Consider the following 27,258-nt stretch of genomic DNA (forward strand, 5'->3'; position numbering starts at 1 on the left):
TAGACTCAAGCTGTAGACCTATACTGCTCTGTGACCCTGACTCAACACACAACCTGCTTGTCTGAAAGTGTCAACGATTTCAAAGTAAGTGTGCATTTAAAAGGACAAGATCAGGGTTTCTTAAACTATAGGTCGGGACTCAAAGTGGGCCGTGAGCGAGTGAGAGGTGAGTCGCAAGATATTAAAATTAATATATAATCAAACACTATTTCTTCCTAGTTTGAGTCGTTTGGAGGATGATTTGGGTCATGGGATGATGGTCAATTTCTAATTTGGGTCTTGAGCTGAAAAAGTTTAAGACCCCACGATTAGATCCTTAGGCCTGTGCAGTTCCATTGGAAATGGTGGTGTTATAATCTAAGGCAGGGGTAGCCTCAATCTACATTGAAAGGACTAAAACCTAAAACCAAATAAACTGTAGAAATAATGGACCACATTTATTCCAGTGGTTTCCAGTGATGTAAAGTACTTAAGTAGTACTTTAAAGTATTTTTACTGAAGTCGTTTTTTGGGTATCTGTACTTTACAATTTATATTTTTAACAACTTTTACTTTTACTTCACTACATTTCTAAAGGAAATAATGTACGTTTTACTCTATACATTTTACCTGGGACCCAAAAGTACTCGTTACATTTTGAAAGCTTAGCAGGACAGGAAGTGGTCCAATTCACACACTTATCGAGACAACACATGATCATCTACTGCCTCTGATCTGGGGGACTCACTAAACACACATGCATCTTCTGTAAATGATGTCTGAGTGTTGGAGTGTGCCCCTGGCTATCCACACATTTTAAAAACAAGAAAATAGTACCGTCTGCTCTGCTTAAAATAAGTATTTTTATATTATTCATACTTCTACTTTTACTTTTGATACTTAAGTATTTTTTTGAAATTACATTTACTTTTGATTCTTAAGTATATATAGAACCAAATACTTTTAGACTTTTACTCAAATAATATTTTACTGGGTGACTTTCACTTTTACTTGAGTAACTTTCTATTAAGGTATCTAAACTTTTACTCAAGTAGGACAATTGGGTACTTTTTACTCCACTGGTGGTTTCCAAACTAGGCGGAGGAGTGCATTTATTTTTAATTAACTCAGTCTGGCTTTCAATTCATTCTTGAAAGTTGTAATAGTAAAATTGTATTGGAGAGAGCATCACCAGTTTTCCTCTTGTCATGGCAGTCATTTTATACCTTAGAGAGCTATTTTTAACTTGTCAGACATGTCCAGATCATTATTTTTAGCTAATATTTGAATCAACCTATTGAAAGTGTACATGTACGCTGTACATTTGATTGGTAATTGGGGAAATTGTTTACCAACATTCTTGGTAACAATTTCGTTGAACATGTCATAAGGGTTCATAACACATGTCAAAAGCTGACATAAATATGTAATGATCGTGTTATGACAAAGATATTGCTGTATTTTCTAGACTTATGACAGCTTATGACAGCTCACACCCACAGCCTGATACCATATAACGCAGCATAATAGTGGACCTATTACGATGTTAAGATAGTGTTATGACAGTGTTACGATGCAGAACATTTGATGTCTGTCTGAAATTCAGAATAAACCCATAGCCCTTTTATAAGCCTTGTTATTATAGTCACCTCTATATTAGGTTTAGATCGGCCAATGCATGTTAAAGTGAGTCTTCCACCACTTTTCTCCATCAATACTCAGTATTCCTGAACAACATGTGGGATCTTGGCTATGATGTGGGTCTTTGGCAATGGACAGGGGCAGACCTGTCACTGGGGATGGGGGGACATGTCCCAACCCACATTCTGAAATTGCATTTTTGTCCCCCCCCCCCGAGTTTTTTAAAACGTTTTTTATTAAACCTTTAATTTACTAGGCAAGTCAGTTATGAACAAAATCGTATTTACAATGACGGCCTACCCCGGACGACGCTGGGCCACTTGTGTGCCACCCCATGGGACTCCCAATCACGGCCGGATGTGATGTAGCCTATTTTCTAACCAGGGACTGCAGTGACTCCTCTTGCACGGCGATGCAGTGCCTTGGACCACTGCGCTACTTGGGAGCCCATCATTAAGGCAACGGTATGCTTCAGGAAAATGCGGACTGCCCCGAGCGGTCGCTAGATTGTTCGGAGTGATTATCCGATTGGATAAAAAAACTTAAAACAAAGTTGCTCCCCTGACTATGGATATTCAAGATCATTTATGAAGTTATTACTGGAGTAATTAATTGATCTAATTTATTGTAATTTATTTGGTTATCCTCTCCAAATTAATGAGGTAGGGGAACCATTATTTTTAGAGGACCCTTGAATTATCTCTACCATAGTTATCATTAAATAGCTTAACCTTTATTATCTCTACCATAGTTATCATTACATAGTTTAACCTTTATTATCTCTACCATAGTTATCATTAAATAGCTTAACATTTATTATCTCTACCATAGTTATCATTAAATAGTTTAACCTTTATTATCTCTACCATAGTTATCATTAAATAGTTTTACCTGTATTAACTCTACCATAGTTATCATTAAATAGTTTTACCTGTATTAATTCTAACATAGTTATCACTAAATAGTTTTACCTTTAACACTTGTATCAACAGTAGTCTCAATCAACAGTCAGTTACTATATTCACATTCTGAAAGGTTGTTGAGCTCTAAGTGAATCTTTTGTTACCTTGAAGTCCTTAAACAAGTGGTTGGATTATTGAAGTCTAAAAGGTTGGATTTACTAGACTCAATACATTGGAAAATGAGGTAGGGGAGTACCCGGGATGAAAGTAACACCTAAGTTATTTTCCTAATTACATCGATAGAGCTAGAGAGACCATATTTTATGACAAGCAACTTATATATGTCCTCTACCATTAGCAACTGTGATTTCATTTCTAGGGTAAATGAATCAAAATTAAATAGACCGGGAACAGAACTACTACTGTCTCTTATACACATCTAGATGTGTATAAGAGACAGGAGTAACACAGACTTGGGACAGAACTACTGTTACTGTTGTATCTGTCAGCAGGGAGGGAGTAACACAGACTTGGGACAGAACTACCGTTACTGTTGTATCTGTCAGCAGGGAGGGAGTAACACAGACTTGGGACAGAACTAACAGCTGATAAGAAGTGGAGAATATCTGTATTCAATCCATTTTTCTGGTTTCTAATGCTGCTTACTTTCAACAAATGTACTATCAGCCATCAGTTCATGTTTGTGTCAGTTAATGCTATAGGTWAAAAATGTATGAAAATTAACCATGCGTCAACATCGCAATGTTGCACAACCACAATATTTAGCCTTACAATATCAATCAGACTAAAATGGATGACATAATAGCTACATTAACCATCATTTTCTCATCTCACCTTAATGGAAATCCAGTAGGAGACGTTTCTACCATCTTCAATGATTACTCATGCTTAGCCCAACGAATCAGGTACGCTCTAGCTGTCCTTGTCATGCGCRCTTCTCCTGTCTTGCTAGAATTAACCAGGACCGGAGCCAGAACCAATCAGTTGGACGGGCCTTTGTTTTCCCTAGGCAGACATGTTTTTCACRGGATTTGTGTGCACGCGCTTGCACGTTTTTTTGCTGGTGTAATAAGCAACTTGTGAATTTCAAGTTTGGGGAAGCTCACAACTTATCCTACTMTTTGTACCGATCTGCGTGCCAGTGATGATTATTTTTATATTCTCATTTTCATGGAACAGTTTAATTTAAAACTGAACGTTTCCCTTTCTCAAAATCATTGTTACGTGGTTAATCATAAAAAATCTGAAGTAAAACGATAAAAATCTAAAAGTTTAAATTCAACTACGGCGTGAGCACCAGCCTCTGGCATATGGACACATGGATACACTGTGATCCATTGGAGGCTGAAGAAATAAAAGCATAGAACTCAGAGATAGCCTACAGGCCAGAGCAACAGTAGGCCTAGAACTTGCATCATCCACTAAGTAAAATACATAGGCCTAAAGCCGACAAATGTGACTCACCACCTGGATTCGGTCTCATGTAGCAAAATGTGAAATTGTGTTTTTTACATTGACTCAGACTCAGAGCTACAAAATGATATAACATACACTGCATTTGAGGAACAATGGGAAAGTAATTCTGCTTTGAAAGTTGATCAACTTGTAATCTACATTTTTACATTTAAATCCCCTTAGATTTATCTGTAATCTACATTTAAATCCCCTTAGAATGTTTTAGTATCTAGTGAAGAGATCTTCTTTGTCTGCACCCATTCAGCATCGTTCACACCCTCTTAAGCTTTAGCCCCACACATCTCGTTTCGTTCTCGGAGCACACACTTGACGCTCTGACCGATGATTTGTTTACCTCTGGATAACATGAAAACAGCCTAACCAGCTCTGCTGKCAACAATTGCATTACTCTTTTTTGCAGACTTTTACTGACACCGGCCATATTCAATGGGTGTTGTACACACGTAATGTTAGCTAACGAGCCAGCCAGATAACGTTAGCTAATTATACAACAATGAACAAAGTGCCAACAATGAACAAAGTGCCAACAATGCTTATCGTTAGGCTCTAGCTAGAAAAGCAAACAGCTCTGGGAAAYAAATAATAACGTCCGCTAGGGAGCCAGCCAGCTAAAGTTAACTAATTAAACAACAATGAACAACGTTCCAACAATGCCACAGTGCTGGCAGCTAACCAACCATGTTCAATGTTAGCTAGCTAACATTAAGCTCTAACTAGAATAGCAAGCGGCTCTGGGAAACAAATAATAAAGTCCGCTAGGGAGCCAGCCAGCTAAAGTTAACTAATTAAACAACAATGAACAACGTTCCAACAATGCCACAGTGCTGGCAGCTAACCAACCATGTTCAATGTTAGCTAGCTAACATTAAGCTCTAACTAGAATAGCAAGCGGCTCTGGGAAACAAATAATAAAGTCCGCTAGGGAGCCAGCCAGCTAACGTTAGCTAGCTAGCTGAAGTACACTTTAGCGTGAAATGAAACCACTTTTTCGGTCAAAATTAGAAACGTAATATCTCAAATAGATGTATACATGTATACATCATGATGCAAGATGAACGCATCTCCCTGTCAGGAATGCAATACCACGGTTGCTCTTAGTTTGAAGATGTAATCCGGAGACAGGTGTTTTCTCCATCTCTTTAGCTATCATACTCTAATTCCACTGATTTCAAAACTTGATCCTCCAGAACGTGGAGAGCAACACTTATGCAGCTTCATTACACAATACATAAAAAAAGCCACGCTCAACAGGATTACCAACACAGACTGACGAGCTAAAATAGACAGACGCCTTCAATATGGCAGACCAATCCAAACTCCTCTCTCGGCATGTCCAGCCCACTCATTACCTCAGCCAATAATGGCTAGTGGGAAGGTCGTTCACTTTTTCTGTGGCTTAACCAACAAGGCTCGTAATTTAACAATTTAATTTGTATTTACTGATGGCATACAAGTTTGTTATTAAGGCACATGAAAGTTCACATGTTCGAGAAGGCATTTCTGCCCCCCCAAAATATTTTTTACATTCAAACGCCTCTCCTGTGAAGTGTCTTCAGGCATACGCCTAGTTTCCTGAATCGGGTCACAAATATGAACAGTAGAAAATATCCTGATGAAAATTCTGGTTCTTTCAATCACATGCATCTCTCTACTCCGCCTGTCTGACTTGACTTGAGCTTTTGCTAGCGAACTTGCAACATTGTATCAACTAGCCTCTTCCGGGCACCTCAGAGTTTCCTGCGCCAGTGAGCTGGGGATAGACAGCTGTTTTTTTGTGTGCCAATGGGCACTGGATATATGGGATCATCAGATCATGATATTTTGCTCTTTCACCCTGAGGCTTGGTGATTATCAAGGCCGGGAGTATTGGAATTACTTTTCAAATACTTTTTCAAATACTGAGGAACTATCATTCGCAAAGAATGTTAAAACTTCTTAGGGATAGGCCCCTTTTTTCTCCATTTCCTCCTGAATGACATGCCCAAAGCAAATTCCCTTTAGCTCAGGCCCTGAAGCCAGGTTATGCATATTATTGGCACCATTGGAAAGAAAACACTTTGAAGGTTGTAGAATTTTTTAAATAATGTAGGATAATGTAACACAATATGGTAGGAGAAAATCCAAAGAAAAATCAACCCAATTTTTTGGGGGGGAAAGAACATCCTCTTAGAAATGCAAGAGAAAGCTCATATTGTAAAATAGCTCCCAATTCCTATGGCTTCTGCAGGGTGTCAGCAGTCTATGTTCAAAGTTTCAGGCTTGTAACTTCAAAAAACTAATAAGAATAAGAGTTTTTGTATGAGGACACAGTACTCAAAATCCTTGCCATCGCACGTAATGATGAAGTTGTGCACCTGCTAAAATCGGTTTCCTATTGAACATACTTCTTTCCGAAATATATATTACAGTTTGATTACATTTTAGGGTATCTGAGGAGTAAATAGAAACTTATTTTGACTTGTTGAAACAAAGTTTAGTGGTAGATTTTTTAGATTCCTTCGTCTGCATGTTGAATGAGTGGATTACTCAAATTGATGGCATTAACTAAACAGCCATTTTGGGGTATAAAGAAGGATTTTATCTAACTTAACGACACTACATGTTATAGCTGGGACACTTTGGATGACAAATCAGAGGAAGATTTAAAAAAGTTTTTGAATATTTAATCGCTATTTGTGAATTTATGAAACTTTATGAATTTATGAAAATATTTAAATGTGGGGCGCCATCCTTAAACAATCACATGGCTTGCTTTCGCTGTAATGGCTACTGTAAATCGGAAAGTGCCGTTAGATTAACAAGAATTTTAGCTTTCAACCGATATAAGACACTTGTATGTACCTACATGTTTAATATCCATAATTTGTGTTATTTTTTTTTGAATTGCGCGCCCTCCAGATTCACCCGAAAGTTGTCCCGCTAGCTGGACGCCTAGCCCTAAAGAAGATTTATTCAAACATTATCACAGATTTAGTTTAAGTATAACTCTGACTTGTGTGATAAGTTTGTCTCTCCTCATTTGATTGGAAAGAAATTAACTACCACAGTTATTCTAGTAGGAAGATTAATTAATTAAGGTGAGATAGTCTGAGTGTAGTTATTTGTGATGAAATATGTGACCTAACTGCCCCACAATCCAAAATAATAACCTTGATAGCAGGGTTGCCACATCTAGCAAAAATTTCTAGCCCAATGACTTTTCAAAACCTGCCAACAATGCCTGAAAAGTAACCCACATTTTTTTTTTCGCAGCAAGAGAGGAGTCTTTTAACCAGTAAATTATTTTTTCATAATGTTATTGAGTGAATTAAGAAGGAATATCGACGGAATTAGCAGAAGCCTACAGTACAATTATTTCCATCAAAATAATAATTCTTGCGAGTTCAAGAATATGTCGCAATAGAAAATATAATTAGCCCTTATTAAACTCGCCAAATCATTTTCCATCAGTGTCCATTTTCGTTTTTTTGACTGCAATGATTAAGCAATAAGGCCCGATTAGGTGTGGTATATGGCGAAAATACAACGGCTATTGGCTGTTCTTAGGACACATCTTTGACGAACTGATTTGTTCTTGACTTGCTGGAAAGGTGGTTTCCTTTCCAACAAGTCACTGAGCTCTTCAGTAAGGCCGTTCTTCTGCCAATGTTTGTCTATGGTTATTGCATGGCTGTGTGCTTGACTTTATAAACCTGTCAGCAATGGGTGTGGCTGAAATAGCCGAATCCACGAATTTGAATGGGTGTCCACATACTTTTGTGTATATATATAGTGTACCAAGTTATACTCCATTGACCTAGGGAAAAAATACATTCTAATCTAATAGTCTAGTCTAATCTATAACATCATACAATTATTTGACTTATTCAGTTTCTACCCTACAGTTTAATTTTACTAGATTCTCATCTAGCAACTCAACATTAGGAAGTTGTTCTTAATGTTTGGAATACCCAGTGTTTTACAGTTGGCAAATTGTAAAGTTCTGAACTGGGCATGTGAGACTGTATCTCCTCCTATGTTATAGTGATGTGATGATTTAGATTATAATAACTGTAGTTCAAAATATAGTTAAATTGCTGTTATTCTGTATTGTCATCTAAATGGTTTAGCTTTCATTCTCTTTTATTTCAGGAGGAGAAAGAAATGGCTCATGAAGATGGACCGAGGTGGGACAACATTACTTCAGTTTTCGGGTTTTGAAATGATGAACTCCATTTTTCAGTTGTTATTGCACACTCGCATTACTACTCTGTACTACGCTGTACCACAATACTATAATGCTAATATTCAGACAATAATGGTGATGGTGATTATTTACGCTGTAGTTTTTGTTACACATGGTGCAGTTTATATTTTTGGGGGGCTAATACATTTTCTTGTCCCATGTACGCCAAATTATAGTTAGTTACTAAGTAGAAAAACTGTGTAAAATAATGAATTTAGCCATGAATGTCTATCATCAAATGAACCATTCATAATGGCATTGTTTTGTACCCCTCACATACCCCCAGGATGTTCCAAGAGCAGCTGGCGGAGAAGGTCCGGCCCTTCATAGACTTAATAGATGACATGAGATCCATAGGGATAGATAAGGAGCTGCCACTGCCAGCCATTGCTGTGGTGGGAGACCAGAGTTCAGGAAAAAGCTCTGTGCTTGAGACCCTTTCTGGGGTGGCGCTGCCCAGAGGGACTGGTGAGATTCTGTATTGTTTTCTGAACATACAAAAAACCATTTGAAATCTATATTAGCATTTTAAATGTCAAGCCCAAATCACCCAAAGTCTGTGAAAGTGGTTGTGTAACTGAGACATGATTTGGGCATTGACTAGATTTTGGTTTGAAGATGCTGAAGTTGGTGATTGATGCCAGTGGCTTGGTAAACAATCCTGAAGCAGGTGTTCTCACTGTCCTTGTCCATAGACGAGGTCAGGAAACAGACAGTACAATAGGACCACAGAGACACGGACATTACTGAAATGTTTAGAACCGTTCTAGATTACCACAGCAAACCTTTATAAAAAATGTTAACTGTACATGAGTTTTCTAACCATTTATTCAGACACTGTAAATGTCTGACATGCTTTCTGAACATTAGAGCAACCTGCAGAAGTTATAGATTTATCATGAAATCCATGTCCCGGTCCATTGTTCACTGTAATGTCATATTGTGTTGTATTGATTGTTCAGTATTACAGTATAACGATCTGTCATTGGTACTTCCTTGTTTCCAGGTATTGTCACCAGGTGCCCACTGCTACTTAAACTCTGTAACGACAGGACAGTGAAATGGGAGGCTGTCATCTCATACGGTGGGAAATTCAGATGTGAATTTGACGAACCTTCAGAAGTCATGAGACAAGTTGAACAAGGTGAGATGGGAACAAACATACAGACATATTTTTCTATACTGTACATTAACCTGTGGAGGCTCCTCAGAGGAGAAAGGGGAGGACCATCCTCCTCTGTGAATTTCAGTAAGATTTAAGTAGCAAAACATTAAAAAAGTTATATTTTTTAAATAAAACAATACTAAATATATTCACATGACCAAATAATTGAATGAAACACACTGTTTTACAATGAAGGTCTACAGTAGCCTCAACAGCACTCTGTAGGGTAGCACCACGGTTTAGCCGGAGGACAGCTGGTTTCCTTTGGGTAYATGACTTCAATACAAAATCTAAGAGACTCGTGGTTCCCTGCCTTCCATAGTCTTACACAGCAATTATGACAACTTTTGGAGGATGTCCTCCAACCTATCAGAGCTCTTTCAACATGAACTGACATGTTGTCCACCCAATCAAAGGATCAGAGAATTAATCTAGTACAGAAAGCATAAGCTACAGCTAGCTAGCACTGCAAGACATAACATGTGGTGGATAGGTTACTCAAATAGAGAGAAAGACAATAGGAACTGTTTTGAAAAGAGAGCTAGCTATATTTCATATTATTTTCACTTTCACTTACTTAGCTTGCGAAGTTAGCTAGCTAGTTTAGCCCAGTCAGACACCAGGCTCAAACAGAGAGGGATGGCTATGTTAGCTAGCTCGCTATGGCTATCCAACGAAGTAACTCTTCCAAGTCAAGGTAAGTTTAATAAACTGTTAGCCACTGATGCCCTCCGATGTAACTGCTAAACTGCTTGCTGCTGACTGAACACTGTACATCATGATTGTAGCAGGTTTACTAACGTGTTAGCTCTAGTAGCTATGTTGACTATGATGATATAATATGATGGCAACAATGTCGGCTGTCTGTAGCGGCTTGGAAAGGTTTTTTCGTCTGGCCACAGACAGCTGATGGGTTGTGCACTGATCAAAGAGATCATGCTGTTTGTATTTGGCTGCTATGAAAGTGAGCTTTGATTGCTTGTGATCAGGGGTGTATTCATTCCACCAATTCTGTAGAAAAAATGTTTCTTAAACGGACGCAAACGGAAACAAAACAATGATAAACATACCTGAATTTGTCCAATAGAAACTCTCGTTTGCAACTTTTGGACAAAATGATTACACCCTAGATCAGCATGATGCAGCCAGAGTGTGCAAGGTGGTATTGAATGTGTCAGTGTCTATCACCTTGACTACTAAACATTCTGCGTTGTAAACTTTCATTCATAGGTTAGGTTGTAGTATGATGAGTATGATGTACTAGCCTAAACCTATTGATGTTACACTGAGCTGTGTGAATGGAATATGAATGATAGTCATCCAATAGGTTGTAATAGAAATAAGGCCATTGCTCATAGATATATATTGTTCTCCCTCATCTTAAACCGTACCCACCGCCACTGACATATCTATTATCATTTATTGTGGAAAAGTTTGTATGGTATTTACCATAGACAACTACAGAACACATAATATATTATGATAAGAAGAGTTCTGTCAGGGTATAAGACAGACAAACAAACAAATAATAAACACATCAATATTTTCCCATTGATTTAACAGCTCAGAACGTGTTAGCTGGAAAGGGAGTGGGGATATGTGAAGACCTGATCACTCTAAAGATCACATCCTCCACGGTGTGTGACCTCAGTCTGATTGACTTACCAGGGATCACCAGGGTGGCTGTGAAAGGACAACCAGAAGACATTGGAGTCCAAGTAAGTCTGTCGTTAGTGTATAGCTTTTGGACTTTGTCCAGTACATTGTTTGGTTCTCTCATGACTCTTGGTTTTCATCTCATGATTCACTAATGTTGAATTGTTTTAACCAGGTGTACAGACAAGTTCCCATAATTGCTAGCAAGGTGCATGTAGCTATAATGGTTGATTCTGGTGAAAGGTACTTTGAATGTGTTGACTTTGAGGAAGGTTGAGCTTCAGAACCATGAAGAACAGAGTGCCCCACACAGGGCGATATCATGGTAACAAGCGGTCTGATACCCTCTCGTAGATTAATCACATAACTCGATCAAAGGCTTGCATCCTAAATGCTTTGTCACTTTCTTCTTCCTTTTTTACTAGATCAAGAATCTCATTTCGAAATTCATAAAGGAGAAAAGATCCATTATTTTGGTGGTGGTACCATGTAATGTTGACATAGCAACAACAGAAGCCCTGAAAATGGCACAACAAGTGGATCCTGAAGGCACAAGAACTATGGGTAAAGAAGTTATATAGATACATTTATTTTTAAATGTTTTTTTTTTGTATTAGTAAAGTTATCATTATGCTTTTCATTTGTCTTCAAGCCATTCTGACAAAGCCAGACCTGATAGACCCGGGAGCAGAGAAGAATGTGTTGGAAATTGTCCACAATAGAGTCATCTTTCTCAATATGGGTTATGTCATTGTGAAATGTCGTGGTCAGAAGCAAATTGATGAAAACATGTCAATATCCCGTGCGATTGAGGAGGAGTTGGAATTCTTCCGAAATCACGAGCACTTCAGGTAAAATGTCTTCTTGCCATGTGTTAAGTAACTTGCATCTTTGTTTTTGATGGCTTCACTTCTGAAAATGTTCAGGGCCCCAAACTGTTGGTTTCAGGATTTTATGAAAAAATTATATTTTTCCAGATATCCTTTGAGAGTAGTTCCATATTGTGTTGATGAATGAGTGTCCTTCCCCTCCCTTCTCTTACATTTCTGCAAATTGTACTTTTTAACATTCAAAATCAAATAGCTAAATGATCCTTGGTATGATCATAAAACAATTCCATACGTTAGCTTAGCACATATCTCTAACTTAAACAGATTGATTTTCTTTTTCTTTTATATTATGTTAATTAGATATATGTGGGGGCGTGACCATTGTAGGCCTATGATTATACCATGTTTAGGTGTAAAATGTGTTCGCCAATTTTTGGGATGAAATACTGTGTTTGTTATATTTCTCTCCTTTTCAATGTATAGATCCCTCCTGCGTGAGGAGAAGGCAACCACCAAGTGCCTTGCCACCAAGCTCAGCAATGCCCTGGTCAAACAGATCAAAGTTAGTTCAACCACATACCCTATGGTTATCTGTCTGTTCCTCCTACACCCAATGCACACTGGAAAAAATGTGGTCTGGTACCTGATTAACTTCTCTAGGATAGGGGGCAGCATTGGGAAATTTGGATGAAATTCGTGCCCAGAGTAAACTGCCTGTTACTCAGGCCAAGGAGCTAGGATATGCGTATAATGTGTAGATTTAGGATAGAAAACACTCTACAGTTTCCAAAACTGTTAAAATAATGTCTCTGAGTGTAACAGAACTCATTTGGCAGGCAAAAACCTGAGGAAAATCCAACCAGGAAGTGGGAGATTTTGAGGCTTCTAGTTTTATATGTGATTCCCTTACTAATATGCTGTGTCTATGGGGTCAAGTTTCCCTTCCCAAGCCTTCCAGCAGATGTCAACAGTCTTTAGAACGTTGTTTGAGGCTTCAATTGTGGAAAATGAGCGAATAAGAGCTATTTGAGCAGATGGCTTCCGAAAGAACCGTTGGTGCACTCTCGCGCGTCCCCGAGAAACGCGAGCATTTCCGTGAACTTGCTATTCTTTCGTTTTCAATACGTTCTTGTCCGGTTGGATTATTATTGAAGATTTATGATTAAAAAAACATCCTAAAGATTGATTGTAAACAACGTTTGATTTGATGGTACCCTTTTGACTTTTCGTCTTGGTGTTCAGAGCACGCCCGATGCATTTGGAATAAATTTGGACATAAATTTGGACATAAATATGGACTTTATCGAACAAAACAAACATTTCTTGTCGAACTGGGAGTCTTTCGAGTGCATTCCGCCGAAGATCAGCAAAGGTAAGTGAAGATTTATAACGCGGTTTCTGACTTTTGTTCACTCCAAAACATTGCTGATAACTGTATAGTTTTCTTTTGTTCTTGACGCTGTACTCAGAATATTGAACAATGTGCTGTCACCGAAAAGCTGTTTTGAAATCTGACACAGCGGTTGCATTAGAAAGAAGTTAAATCTTTAATTCCATGTCAAACACATATATTTTATCAACGTTTATGATGTAATTCGGTAAATTGATGTGGCTGTCTGCAACTTCAGCGGAGATTTCTGGATTTTTGGATATTTATATGAACTTGATCGAACAAAACATACATGGTTTGTGTAATATGTTGTCCTATGAGTGTCATCTGATGGAGAAAATCAAAGGTTAGTGATTCATTTTATCTCTATTTCTGCTTTTTGTGACTCTCTGCTTGGTTGGGAAATGGCTGCATGCTTAACTGTGAGTAGACGCTGTTCTAACACAATATATGTTGTGCTTTCGCCGAAAAGCCTATTTGAAATTGGACACTGTGGGTGGATTAACAAGAAGTTTATCTTTAAAACGGTGAATAATAGTTGTATGTTTGAGGAATTTTAATTATGAGATTTCTGTTGTACGAATTTGGCGCCCTGCTATTTCATTGGCTGTTGGCGAGGTGGGACGCTAGCATCCCGAATGATCCCAGAGAGGTTCACCTCTCTTGTGTAGGGGGCAGTATTTTGACATCCGGATGAAAAGCGTCCCCAAAGTGATCTGCCTGTTACTCAGGCCCAGAAGCTAGGATATGCATATAACGTGTAGATTTGGATAGAAAACAYTCTAAAGTTTCCAAAACTGTTACAATAATGTCTGTGAGTATAACAGAACTCATATGGCAGGCAAAAACCTGAGGAAAATCCAACCAGGAAGTGGGAGATTTTGAGGGTTGTAGTTTTTCAAGTGAATGCCTTACTAATATGCTGTCTCTATGGGGTCAAATTGCACTTCCCAAGCCTTCCAGCAGATGTCAATAGTCTTTAGAACGTTGTTTGAGGCTTCTATTGAGGAAAATGAGAAAATAAGAACTGTTTGAAGATGGGGCTGCCTGAAGAACCTTTAGTGCACTCTCGCTCACTCCCGTGAAGCTCGCCTTACTTTCTTTTTGTTCTGTAATCAATACGCAATTGTCCGGTTTGATTGTTATTGAAGATTTTAGATAAAAACATCCTAAAGATTGATTGTGAACAACGTTTGACATGTTTCTACGAACTTTGATGGTACTTTTTTGACTTTTCGTCTTCATGTTCTGTGCGTGTCTGGTGCATTTGGAATACTGAAGGACACACCCGAACAAAATGGAGGTATTTTGACATAAATATGGACTTTATCAAAGAAAACAAACATTTCTTGTGGAACTGGGAGTCTTTCGAGTGCATTCTGCCGAAGATCAACAAAGGTAAGTGAAGATTTATAATGTTGTTTCTGACTTTTGTTGACTCCACAACCTGTCTCTTATACACATCTAGATGTGTATAAGAGACAGGTTAATGTTGTTTCTGACTTTTGTTGACTCCACAACATGGCTGGTATGGCTTGCTTTTGATTGCTGAGCGCTGTACTCAGAATATTGAACAATGTGCTTTCGCATCAAAGCTTTTTTGAAATCTGACACAGCGGATGCATTACCCTCTCTTGGGTACGTGAGAAGTTAGTGTCCCACCTCTTCAACAGCCAGTGAAACTGCTGGGCGCCAAATTCAAATACAGAAATACTCATTATAAAAACTCAGAAAACAAAACATATTATACATATGTTTAAAGACTAACTTCCTGTGAATCCAACCACAGTGTCAGATTTWAAAAATGCTTTACGGCGAAAGCATACCTTACGATTATTTGAGAWCATAGCCCACTAGACAAATCATTACAAACAGTAACCAGCCAAGTAGAACAGTTACAAAAGTCAGAAATAGAGATAAAATGAATCCCTTACCTTTGATGATCTTCATATGGTTGCACTCAGCAGACATTCATTTACTCAATAAATGTTCCTTTTGTTCGGTAAAGTCTCTTTATATCCAAAAACCTCCATTTTGTTCGCATGTTTTCTTCAGTAATCCACAGGCTCAAACGCAGTCAAAACAGGCAGACAAAAAAATCTAAATTGTATCCTTTAAGTTCATAGAAACATGTCAAACGATGTTTATATTCAATCCTCAGGTTGTTTTCAGCCTAAATAATCAATAATATTTCAACCGGACAATAACGTTGTCAATTTAAAAGGTAAACAAGAAATGCACTCTCTCCGTCTCGCGCATGAAACAGCTCTGTGACACTTTAGGGTCCACTCATTCAGACTGCTCTTACTTCCTAATTTTTCAGGATACAAGCCTGAAACAATTTCTAAAGACTGTTGACATCTAGTGGAAGGCATAGAAACTGCAATTTAAGTCCTAAGTCAATGGATACTGTAACGGCATTGAATAGAAAACTACAAAACCCCCCCCCCAAAAAAAATACTTCCTGAATGTATTTTTCTCAGGTTTTCGCCTGCTAAATCAGTTCTATTATACTCACAGACACCATTTTAACTTTTTATGGCTGCAAGCCCGACGCCGGTACAACATCCGGGGAAATTTCATAATGACTAACTAAAATACAACCCTAACATTCTTGAAAATGCAAGTGTCTTACATGCTTCAAAAGATTAGAATCTTGGTAATCAAACTACGTTTTCCGATTTAAAATAGCTATTACAGAGAACAAATGCCATGCTTTTGTTTGAGAAGAGCGATCAACAACAACAAACATTTTCCGCCATGACACGTTTGACAAATTCACATCTGAAGGTAAAATTATAACTTACATTCTGATATCTTGCTCTTATTTCTCTTCCCGAGGGTCCCAGTGATCAAACAAAGTGCCGTTTTCTTTGATAAAATCCATTTTTGTAGTCTAAACGAAACATTTAGGATAACGTTTGCCTCGCGATTTCCATCTCTATCAACTTTTTACGGCGCATTCGACGTAAATACATACAGTAAACAACCGTTTATCTAGTCATGGTTGATTTCATTGCAATCCTCTGGATGTTTGCAACACAGCCAGACGTAACTGTTTTTTTTGCGGTGAGTATTGACCGAAGTGAGCTGATTTGAGGACAACAAGCAATGACATCTTTGCGCGCCAGTAATACTGGCGAAGCTTCGTTGATTGACTGTATTTTTGCCCAATGACCACAGATCTTCTTGAAATCTAGTTGGATCGATAGCCAATGAGTGGAGGTAAATGCCAGTATGTGATGTTATGGGTTGGACCACCATTCCTTGTTTGTGAACGCAAGCGTAACAGACCTTCTTTCGCCATCGACCTTCGGACTAGTTGCAGCAGAGCTCATTACGCACTGCACTGTTTGGAAAGTTTTGAAAGTCGTTTTTTATAAAGTGTTATTTGTAAAATTTCATTGTAGACATCATGGCGAATAAATCTGGAAAAGCTAAATCGAAGTCTAAATATACAGATTTGCACCAGATTATAGACGAGATTGATAGAGAAAGTGAGACGGAGTTTTTGTTTGAAGAATCTGTGAGTGAATAGTTATGATTCCAACATTGAGGAGCTTTTTCTGCAAGGACAGGACGCAATTCTCGACCGGTAAGTGCTAATGCCGTTGTTAGAAATATAAATATTATTATTTAGTTTTTTTTTTTTTTTTGCAATTTGCAATGAAATGTGTGATGAAATGTGTAAAGTACACATTGGCTATACATAGTGTATGTATGTATGCATATATATATATATATATATATTCCATGTCAGATATATATATTTTCAATTTTTTATTCAAATGGAATAAAACACACACACATGGGCCCACAAGACAAAGAAGTGGTACAAGACATTGTTTTACCACTTCATTGACATTGCTGTGGTGAATTCCTTCATCCTGCAGAAGGATTTGGCGTGGCGAAGAGCTGTGGACAGCCCCCCATCACACAGCTAGCCTTCAGGGAGCTGCTCATCCGGGAGCTTGCTGCCTATAGCACAAAGTCCACTGCATCACGCTCTGCCCCCTCTACCTCTGCCCCCTCTACCTCTGCCCCTCTACCTCTGCCCCCTCTACTCCTGCCTCCAGTGGTGTTCATATGCCACAGTTCATTACTGCAGGCATGACTGTGCCTCATGGCCAAAAGGCCACAGCATTTAGGCGTCGTTGTGTTCTGTGTCACATGAAGTCCCCCATCATCTGCACCACGTGTTCAGTTTGTCTATGCTTTACATCAGAAAGAGACTGCTATGTGACATGGCACAGGCAGCAACATATTGTGTAGAGGACTTCTAAAGGCTCTACCCCTGTTTTTATTGTTTCTAATATTTTTTTAAACATTTTTATAATTTCTTTTGTGTGTTAGAATTGCTTTTTGATATGTTGTATATAGTTATTTGCACTGTTGTATATAGTTATAGGTCATTTCACCAATTCGGCCACTTAGGTACATTTGGGCAACTTGTGTGGGACACCTGGGTGACTTCATGCTAAATGTCATGTAGCTCACCCATTCCTGAAGTTATCAGTCTAAAACTTTGCACAACTACAGTTGCCCTCTTGTGTCGTTCATCTAAATTGTCCCCAGCATCCTATCTGACTGTTTGGCTGTTCTAGTACATGTGAAAGATGATGCTACAACAATAAAAACAGAAAACGTATGTTTATTTCCTTGTATTTTCTTCTACCAGATCTATTGTGTTATATTCTCCTACATTCAATTAACATTTCCACAAACTTCAGAATGTTTCCTTTCAAATGATACCAAGAATATACATATCCTTGCTTCTGGGGCTGAGCTACAGGCAGTTAGATTAGGGTATGTCTTCAGGCTGGAAATTGAGAACAAGGGTTGCAGCCATAAAAGGTTAACGGTGGTGCTTGGAGCCCAAGACTTAAAGAAGTGGAAGAAGAGCTGTCAGAAGATTCAGGTGTCACATTACCATCGGCATCCCTTACATGAGAATGCAACACAGATCAGTTATGACATCATGCTACTGAAGGTAATCTTCAAGACACCCGTAATGTCTCCTTTCTACAGTATATAGTACTTATTTTGTATCAACTTTAAATGAATGCAGGGCCTTATAAGTGTATTCAAGGTTTATTCTGAATTATACAAATAGAATATAATAACTTTCTCATTTTATTTTATTATATTTCCTCTTATAGCTAAAGACCACAGCTCGTCTAACTGAGAATGTGACGGTCGTTGGACTCCCAAAGGAGGATGAACATATCCCAGCATCCCCAAAATGCTCCGTAGCTGGTTGGGGCAAGACTAACTCGAACAACGACCAGGGTTCAGACGTTTTGATGGCAGTGGTGGTGACGGTGGAGGATAACTCTGAATGCAAGAAGGTGTGGCAGAAACACTTTGACAGAAAACAAATGATGTGCACTCGTACTACCGGAGAGAAGGGATTTTGTCACGTAATTAAATTGAATTTGGATCAAATGATTATAGTAATACTAGAACCAACATGAATTTTGGTTCAATATGTGTATACGCTGTGGCTCTACTACACTGATCAGCTGAGTTGTCGAGTCTCAACTGTCTGTACCCCCCACCCCAAAGGTTAACATTGAGAAGGTTTTCAGAAGGTTTTCAGTTGCGGCTGAACAGTTTGTTTGTGTTTTTAACTCTGCCTGTAAACACGCTGGATGATTCAGAATCCATTGAAGAGCTTGAACGATTCATTGTCGAGAGATATTTACGAACTCAAAGAAACATGTCGCTGTTTTTCGGCGATTCAAGCATTGTTAAGGACAACCAACCAAATCAACAAAACAAAACAAACAGGTTGGCCAATAGGTATCAACGATGGAACCAAACCATCCCCTGTGGCGAGTGGGGAGAGGTTTACTGATATGGATGCTGACTTGTTCAAATCCATCAATGAAAGGCTTGCCAAACTTGATATCTTGGATATATTATGAGAGGACATCAATGCATTATGTGCTAGTCTAGAATTCAGCTAACGTCAGATTGATGATCTAAGGAAAGAGTACACGGCGCTGAAAGGTACTGTAGACTCTATTCATAGCAAGGTGGAGGTGGTGCAAAGGGAGAACAAACAACTTAAAGAAACCTTGCTTGATGTACAGTGTCGATCAATGCGGAACAATCTAATATTCTCAGGGATGCCGGAGAATGACAACAGCAGAGGCTGTAGGACACAGTCCCAGACTTTATGTCAACTAAACTAAAACTTCCCACTGATGTTGTGCGTAATGTCACTTCTTTCCAGAGTCCAGAATAGGTAAGGCCTCTGGAAATAGGCCACGGGCTATATTGCATGTTTTGATAAATTTAAGCAAAAGGAAATGACGAAGAACATGGGGAGAGCTCCAGAAACACTGATTTTGGAATGAATGATCACTTCCTCACCTAGATCAATGAAAGCTATATCCCATCATGAAGAAGAGCGTTGCCTGAATCAACGAGTTTCCACGGTGATGGATAAACTTTATATCAACGGGCAATTGTATCAGGACTCTAGAGTAACTCCCTGGTATTTTAATTAATGTTCAAATATGAGTTTGTGTTGTAGTGTATCATGACAACTTCAACTATAACGAATACAAGCTCTATTGATCTCCACTTGATAAGGAAAAGCTGCATATAAGCTCAGGTTAACTTCTTGGAACTATAGGGGTGCTGTTCCGCATTAGCATATTGGGTCTCCAAATTAAACGGCCTCGTGCTAAATTCTTGATCGTACAATATGCATATTATTGTTATTATTGGATAGAAAACACTTTCTAGTTTCTTAGCCGTTGGAATTTTGTCTCTGAGTGGTACAGAACAATATCTACAGCACTTTTCATGACAGGTCAGATTTCAGAAATTTTTACCCCTGATCTGGAGTCTGTTTTTAAGGCGACAGTGAATGCTATGAAGAAACCGACACTGCCTACGTCTTCCTCTGGGTGTCTGTACGTCATCACGTTTTGAATGGAGTCTATTGCACAATCACAGCCACTATAAAACAAGAAAACGTAGAAGTACCGCTCTCTTCCTGCATCGTCGCGTGCGAAGATGGACATCAGACCTGCCTCCTTCCAAATCGTTGTTTAGAGAGTGATATTTCTCCGGTCATGTTTTTAGTCGTTATAGTTGTTAAAACATCATAATGTAGTTAATTTGAACCGTTTTATAGCAATTTATATCCGTTTAGTGCGATTTTGAGGAATTTCTTTGTTGTGCACTCTGAAACTTTGGACACGTTTTGGGGTCCCGTTCGATCGTTAGTGGATATTTCGAAGGACAGAGGACATCTATCGACCAAAAGAAGATTACAACATAGAAAGGATACATTGCCCAAGAATCTGATGGAAGAACAGCTCAAAGTAAGCAATATTTAATATGATAAATCGTGTTCTGTCGAAATATTTAAACGCATATTTCGCCATTTTGTTTGTTATCGCGTCACTTGGCGAACCCTGTATTGAAAAGTAAGGATAATTTTAAAAATGTAAGTCAGCGTTGCATTAAGAACTAATTTGTCTTTCGATTCCTGTCAACCCTGTATTTTTTAGTCAAGTATATGATTAGCTTTCGATTAAACTAGATCACTCTGAAAGCTGACGTCCTCATTTTTGATGCTTGAGTTGCTACATTTTTCATTGTATAACCACGGTTTGTATGGCTAAATATGCACATTTTCGAACAAACTGTATATGTATGTTGTAAAATGATGTTACAGGAGTGTCATCGGAAGAATTCTGAGAAGGTTAGTGGAAAAATTAATATATTTTGGCGGTGATTACGTTATAGCGCTCTTTGGCTGGAATCGATGCTCTGGTAACGTTTTCACATGTGGTATGCTAACTATTCGATTATTGTGTTTCGCTGTAAAACGCTTAGAAAATCTGAATATTGTCTTGAATCACAAATCTGGGTCTTTCCATTGCTATGCTTTGTCTATTCTTATGAAATGTTTTATTAAGAGTAAATTGGTCATACACGTTGCTCTCTATAGTAATTCTAGTCGTCTTGTGATGGTCGGTGCAATTGTAAACTGTGTCTCTACCTGAGAATATGCACTTTTTTCTAACAAAACCTATCCTATACCATAAATATGTTATCAGACTGTCATCTGAAGAGGTTTTTTCTTGGTTAGTGGCTATCAATATCTTAGTTTAGCCGAATTGGTGATAGCACCTGAAGTAGTAAGAAACTGATGGAGTTAGAAAAGTGGTGATTTTGCTAACGTGTTTAGCTAATAGATTTACATATTTTGTCTTCCCTGTAAAACATTTTAAAAATCTGAAATGGTGGCTTTATTCACAAGATCTGTATCTTTCATCGGTGTCTTGGACTTGTGATTTAATGATATTTAGATGCTACTATCTACTTGTGAAGCTATGCTAGCTATGCTAATCAGTGTGTGGGGGGGGTGGGGGGGGTGACCCGGACCCGGGGTAGAGGCTCGTTAGAGTTAATGTGTGTAGCCTTCCTAACAAAATACATGAGGTTTTTAACTTAAAAATAATATTAATATCTTGGCTTTGACCGAAAGTCATTTAGATTCATCTGTAAATGATGGACAAATTAACATTCAAGGATATAGTCTACTGAGAAGAGACAGAATCATAGATATAGTCTGTTTAGAAGGGACAGGAATCATAGATATAGTCTGTTTAGAAGGGACAGGAATCATGGATATAGTCTACTGAGAAGAGACAGGAATCATAGATATAGTCTGTTTAGAGGGACAGGAATCATAGATATAGTCTGTTTAGAAGGGACAGGAATCATGGATATAGTCTACTGAGAAGAGACAGGAATCATAGATATAGTTTACTGAGAAGGGACAGGAATCATAGATATAGTCTGTTAGAAGGGACAGGAATCATGGATATAGTCTACTGAGAAGGACAGGAATCATAGATTAGTCTACTTAGAAGGGACAGGAATCATAGATATAGTCTCTGAGAAGGGACAGGAATCATAGATATAGTCTGTTTGAAGGGACAGGAATCATGGATATAGTCTACTGAGAAGGGACAGGAATCATAGATATAGTCTACTGAGAAGGGACAGAGAATCATAGATATAGTCTGTTTAGAAGCAGGAATCGTGGATATAGTCTGTTAGAAGACAGATCATAGATCATAGTCTACGAGAAGAACAGGAATCATAGATATAGTCTACTGAGAAGGACAGGAATCATAGATATAGTCTGTTTAGAAGACAGGAATCATGGATATAGTCTACTGAGAAGGACAGGATCATAGATAATAGTCTTTTAGAAAGACAGGAATCATAGATATAGTCTACTGAGAGGACCAGGATCCAATGATCAGTCTACTGAGAAGGGACAGGAATCATAGATATAGTCTGTTTAGAAGGGACAGGAATCATATAGTCTACTGAGAAGGGACAGGAATCATGGATATAGTCTACTGAGAAGGGACAGGAATAGGAATGGTGGGAGTGTAGCACTGTACATTCAGAATCATATACCTTTTAAGAGGAGGGATAACCTTAATGCATGTCAAATAGAGGCACTATGGGCTCAAGTACATCTGCCTCACCAGGCACCCATATTGGTAGGATGTGTGTATAGACCTCCTAGCTCTAAGGTGTCCTATCTGGGTTTGACCAGGCCACAGATAGCAACAGATATGTATTTATATTGGGTGATTTTAATATAAATTGGAAGGATCACAATAATTCGAATAGAACAGAAATGATGAGATATGCCAAGAACTATGGTTTGAAACAAATGGTTAATGATACTAGTAGATCTTCAATTAAGTTGGGTCATTGTTCAGACACATGCACTGATCTGATTTTCTGTAATATACCATTGCAATGCTTAAAAGCCAGATCAACGCCAGTGGGCTGGACAGACCATAATAATATTGTGACCATAACCATGAACACCAAGGTTCCAAAGAAACCCCCTAGGAGTGTGGTTAAGAGATATTTTAAAACATTTAATCATGAGCTATTTCTAAATGATTTGGCTGCTGTACCCTGGGAGCTGATTTATCTAGAGGAGGATATTAATCACGCTACAGAATGTTTTATTGATTTGCTCACTGAGGTAATGGACCATCATGCCCCTATAAGAAAGAGTACAGTTGGTGCYCGTCCAYCTCCATGGATTGATGATGAACTGGGTGAGGCTTTTTTCTCAAAGAAATATGGCAAAAGTCTTAGCAGCCAAGTCAAAATTAGAAATTGATTAATATATTATTATCGAACATTACGTAATTATGCAGTTAAATTGAATCGAAAGGAAAAAAAGTTATTTTACAACAATGCTTTTATTGATTGTAAAAATTATTCTTAAAAAGGTATGGAACACAGTTAAGGGCTTCCTTGGTACATCTATCTCATCATGCCCATCTAGTGTGGAGGTTGATGGGAGAATAATAACAAAACCAGTTGATATTGCCAATCATTTTGCAGATTTNAATAATAACAAAACCAGTTGATATTGCCAATCATTTTGCAGATTTTTTTACACAGAAAATTAAATTACTGAGCAACAATGTAGACATACATTCTTCCAAACAAGCTATTGTCCAATGGATTGATTATCATATTATGAGCAACAAGATCTGCTCTTTTAGTCTGCAAACGGTGTCAGTGGAGGAGGTGTTAAACCTATTGAAGTCATTACCTGACAGTAAATCTACAGGTTATGGTCTTATGGGCAATTTTTGGCTTCGCTGTGCTGCTCCCCAGATTGCAGTTCCACTGAGATACATATTGAATTGGTCACACGAAAAGGGGATGTTTGCAAATGTATGGAAACATGCGAAACTGTGTCCTATTCCGAAAGACTGCAAAGAACCCATTACTCCTGCCAATAGTCGACCAATTAGTCTACTCCCTACACTCAGTAAGATATTGGAGGGTATTGTGAGTAGACAAATGTGGGAGTACATGGAAAAGAATGATCTGATTACAGCCAATCAGCATGCTTATCGCAAAAAACATTCTACTATTGGTTGACATGACTGACCAGTGGCTCAATGCGATGGATAATGGCAAGTTTGTGGGTGTACTATTTTTAGATTTCAGTGCAGCATTTGATTTAGTGGATCATGAAACAATTTTAACAAAATTAATGCATTATGGTTTTAAGGAGGTAGCATTGAATTGGGTACAGTCATAACTAACTGACAGGAAACAGTCCACCTACTGTATATCAATGGTTCATTTTCTTCCTCTCATGTGTTAAACTGTGGAATACCGCAGGGCAGCTGCCTTGGGCCACTTCTTTATTTAATATATACCAACGACCTTTTCTATGCCTTAGTTGAAACTCAAGCTACTATATTTGCAGATGATACTACAATGTATGCAGCAAGACAATCGGTTCAACAGGTACAGCAGGCCTTACAAGGAGATTTTGAGAATATCAGGAAGAGGGTTTGCCAAAACAAACTTGTTTTAAACACCAAGAAAACCAAAGTTATGTTGGTCTGTTCAACTAAGAAAAGGCCAAAACAGCATGGGATACAATTATGTATGGGAGGAGTACAAATTGAAGAAGTGACAGAAACCAAACTATTGGGAGTGCAGCTAGACAACTGCTTATCATGGTCGTCTCAAATAACTAATCTATGTAAAAATAAACATTAAGCATTCATTGAGAGTCAGGTGAACTACTGTTCTGTGGTCTGGGGAAATGCATCATCAATTGAAGTTAGGCGGCTGCAGAATGCACAGAATAAAGCAGCAAGGATTGTTTTAAGGTGGGGATATGGTTCTTCTGTTGCAGTCATGCGCAATGTTCTTGGTTGGTCATCAATCGACAAGATAATTGAAAAAAACATGCTTATTTTATGCTTATTTTTATTCATAAATACAAATATCCGCCCACAACCGTAAGGCTCTCCAGAGGTAGTGAGGTCTGCAGAACGCATCACCGGGGCAAACTACCTGCCTCCAGGACACCTACACCACCGATGTCACAGGAAGGCCATAAAGATCATCAAGGACAATAACCACCCAAGCCACTGCCTGTTCACCCCGATCATCCAGAAGGCGAGGTCAGTACAGGTGCATCAAAGCAGGGACCGAGAGACTGAAAAACAGCTTCTATCTCAAGGCCATCAGACTGTTAAACAGCCACCACTAACATTTAGCGGCCGCTGCCAACATACTGACCAACTCCAGTCACTTTAAAAATGGGAATTGATGGAAATTACGTAGAAATGTTACCACTAGCCACTTTAAACAATGCCACTTAATATAATGTTTACATACCCTACATTACCCATCTCATATGTATATGTATATACTGTACTCTATATCATCTACTGCATCTTGCCATCTTTATGTAATACATGTATCACTAGCCACTTTAAACTATGCCACTTTATGTTTACATACCCTACAGTACTCATGTCATATGTATATACTGTACTCTATACCATCTACTGCATCTTGCCTATGCCGTTCTGTACCATCACTCATTCATATATCTTTATGTACATATTCTTTATCCCTTTACACTTGTGTGTATAAGGTAGTAGTTGTGGAATTGTTAGGTTAGATTACTTGCTGGTTAATACTGCATTGTCGGAACTAGAAGCACAAGCATTTCGCTACACTCGCATTAACATCTGCTAACCATGTGTATGTGACAAATAAAATTTGATTTGATTTGATTTGATTTAAAAAGGCCAAGTTCTATTCACAACGGTTTTCAGTCGGTAAGAGACAGATATTCAGTAATAACTAGGAATAGATTGTCCACCATCTATGCGTTATCCAGACAGAAAAGAGAAATAGGCAAAAGAACATTTCGATTTAGAGCAATAAAGAAATTAACTGAGCAAATTAGAAACCTTTCAATATATACATTTAAACATTATTTTACAACAATTTAAATATTATGCACAGAAATGTTGTGGGACTATAGTAGATGAAGAATCAATATTTTTTAGATTGAGTATTTATTGGGTCATTATGTTAGTATATTATGTATGTTTGTAAAAGTGTGTTATATGTGAAAATGTGTTTGTATTATAAATTGTATTTTAATGTTTAAGGACTCTTGGAAGATTAGTCCAAATGGGGACGAAAAGAGATCCAAAGAAAATCAAATCAAATCAACATGCTGTAGAGGACAACCAGTACAGGTTTAAGTTGATCAGATAAGCAGTGGTTATTTATGTGTAACATTACTGTACTGGAACACTAAAACAGCCTTTGAAGTCTTCACTTATTCTCCTTTCAAAATCTCACTTCTGTATGTCTGTTCTCTAATTCCTGTTGTTCTGTGTTCCAGGGAGATTCAGGGGGACCTCTTATTTGTAACAAGAAGGCACAGGGTATTGTTGCTGAGAGATGTGATGATTCCCAATATCCTCATGTGTACATGAAAATCCCTTTCTTTATGCCCTGGATTAAAGAGGTGTTGCACGGATATGGTGCCAACATGTCTTTAACCTCTCTAGGGTACGTGAGACGGTAGCGTCCCACCTCTTCAACAGCCTGTGAAACTGCAGGGCGCCAAATTCAAAACAACAGAAGTCCCATAATTAGAAATCCTCAAACATACATGTATTTTACACCATTTTAAAGATACACTTGTTGTCAATCCAGCCACAGTATCCGATTTCAAAAAGGCTTAACGACGAAAGCAAACCAAACGATTATGCTAGGTGAGTGCCTATTCACAGAATAACACAGCCATTTTTCCAGCCAAAGACAGGAGTCACAAAAAGCAGAAATATAGATAAAATGAATCACTAACCATTGATGATCATCATCAGATGACACTCATAGGACTTCATGTTACACAATACATGTATGTTTTGTTCGGTAAAGTTCATATTTATATCCAGGAATCTGAGTTTACATTGGCGCGTTATGTTCAGAAGTTCCAAAACATCCTTTGATTTTGCAGAGAGCCACATCAATTTACAGGAATACTCATAATAAACATTGCTAAAAGATACAACTGTTATGCATGGAATTTTAGATGCACTTTTCCTTAATGCAACCGCTAT

General features: G+C 38.2%; 2 protein-coding genes across 3 annotated transcripts; both read left to right on the top strand.

The window, feature by feature from the left end:
* On the top strand, positions 1 to 17,933 carry LOC112076424 (interferon-induced GTP-binding protein Mx-like). Of its 2 annotated transcripts, none has more exons than XM_070441316.1 (9): positions 1 to 88; positions 8,154 to 8,185; positions 8,531 to 8,712; positions 9,251 to 9,388; positions 10,973 to 11,127; positions 11,491 to 11,629; positions 11,718 to 11,916; positions 12,379 to 12,457; positions 17,179 to 17,933. In XM_070441316.1, exons 2-9 carry the CDS (start codon positions 8,163 to 8,165, stop codon positions 17,227 to 17,229), a joined length of 966 nt encoding a protein of 321 aa, XP_070297417.1. In that variant the 5' UTR covers positions 1 to 88; positions 8,154 to 8,162; the 3' UTR covers positions 17,230 to 17,933. The 2 variants fall into 2 exon arrangements, with proteins under 2 accessions (XP_070297417.1, XP_023998974.1); XM_024143206.2 differs by having other exon boundaries at positions 1 to 84; positions 8,151 to 8,185.
* LOC112076426 (mast cell protease 4-like) lies at positions 17,396 to 26,720 on the top strand. The gene is made up of 4 exons (XM_070441315.1): positions 17,396 to 17,488; positions 18,078 to 18,275; positions 18,445 to 18,705; positions 26,535 to 26,720. Exons 1-4 carry the CDS (start codon positions 17,396 to 17,398, stop codon positions 26,718 to 26,720), a joined length of 738 nt encoding a protein of 245 aa, XP_070297416.1.
* Positions 26,721 to 27,258: the final 538 nt, after the last annotated feature.

This window comes from Salvelinus sp. IW2-2015, unplaced genomic scaffold (assembly GCF_002910315.2).
Source record: "Salvelinus sp. IW2-2015 unplaced genomic scaffold, ASM291031v2 Un_scaffold3744, whole genome shotgun sequence".
Taxonomy (NCBI): Eukaryota; Metazoa; Chordata; class Actinopteri; order Salmoniformes; family Salmonidae; genus Salvelinus; species Salvelinus sp. IW2-2015.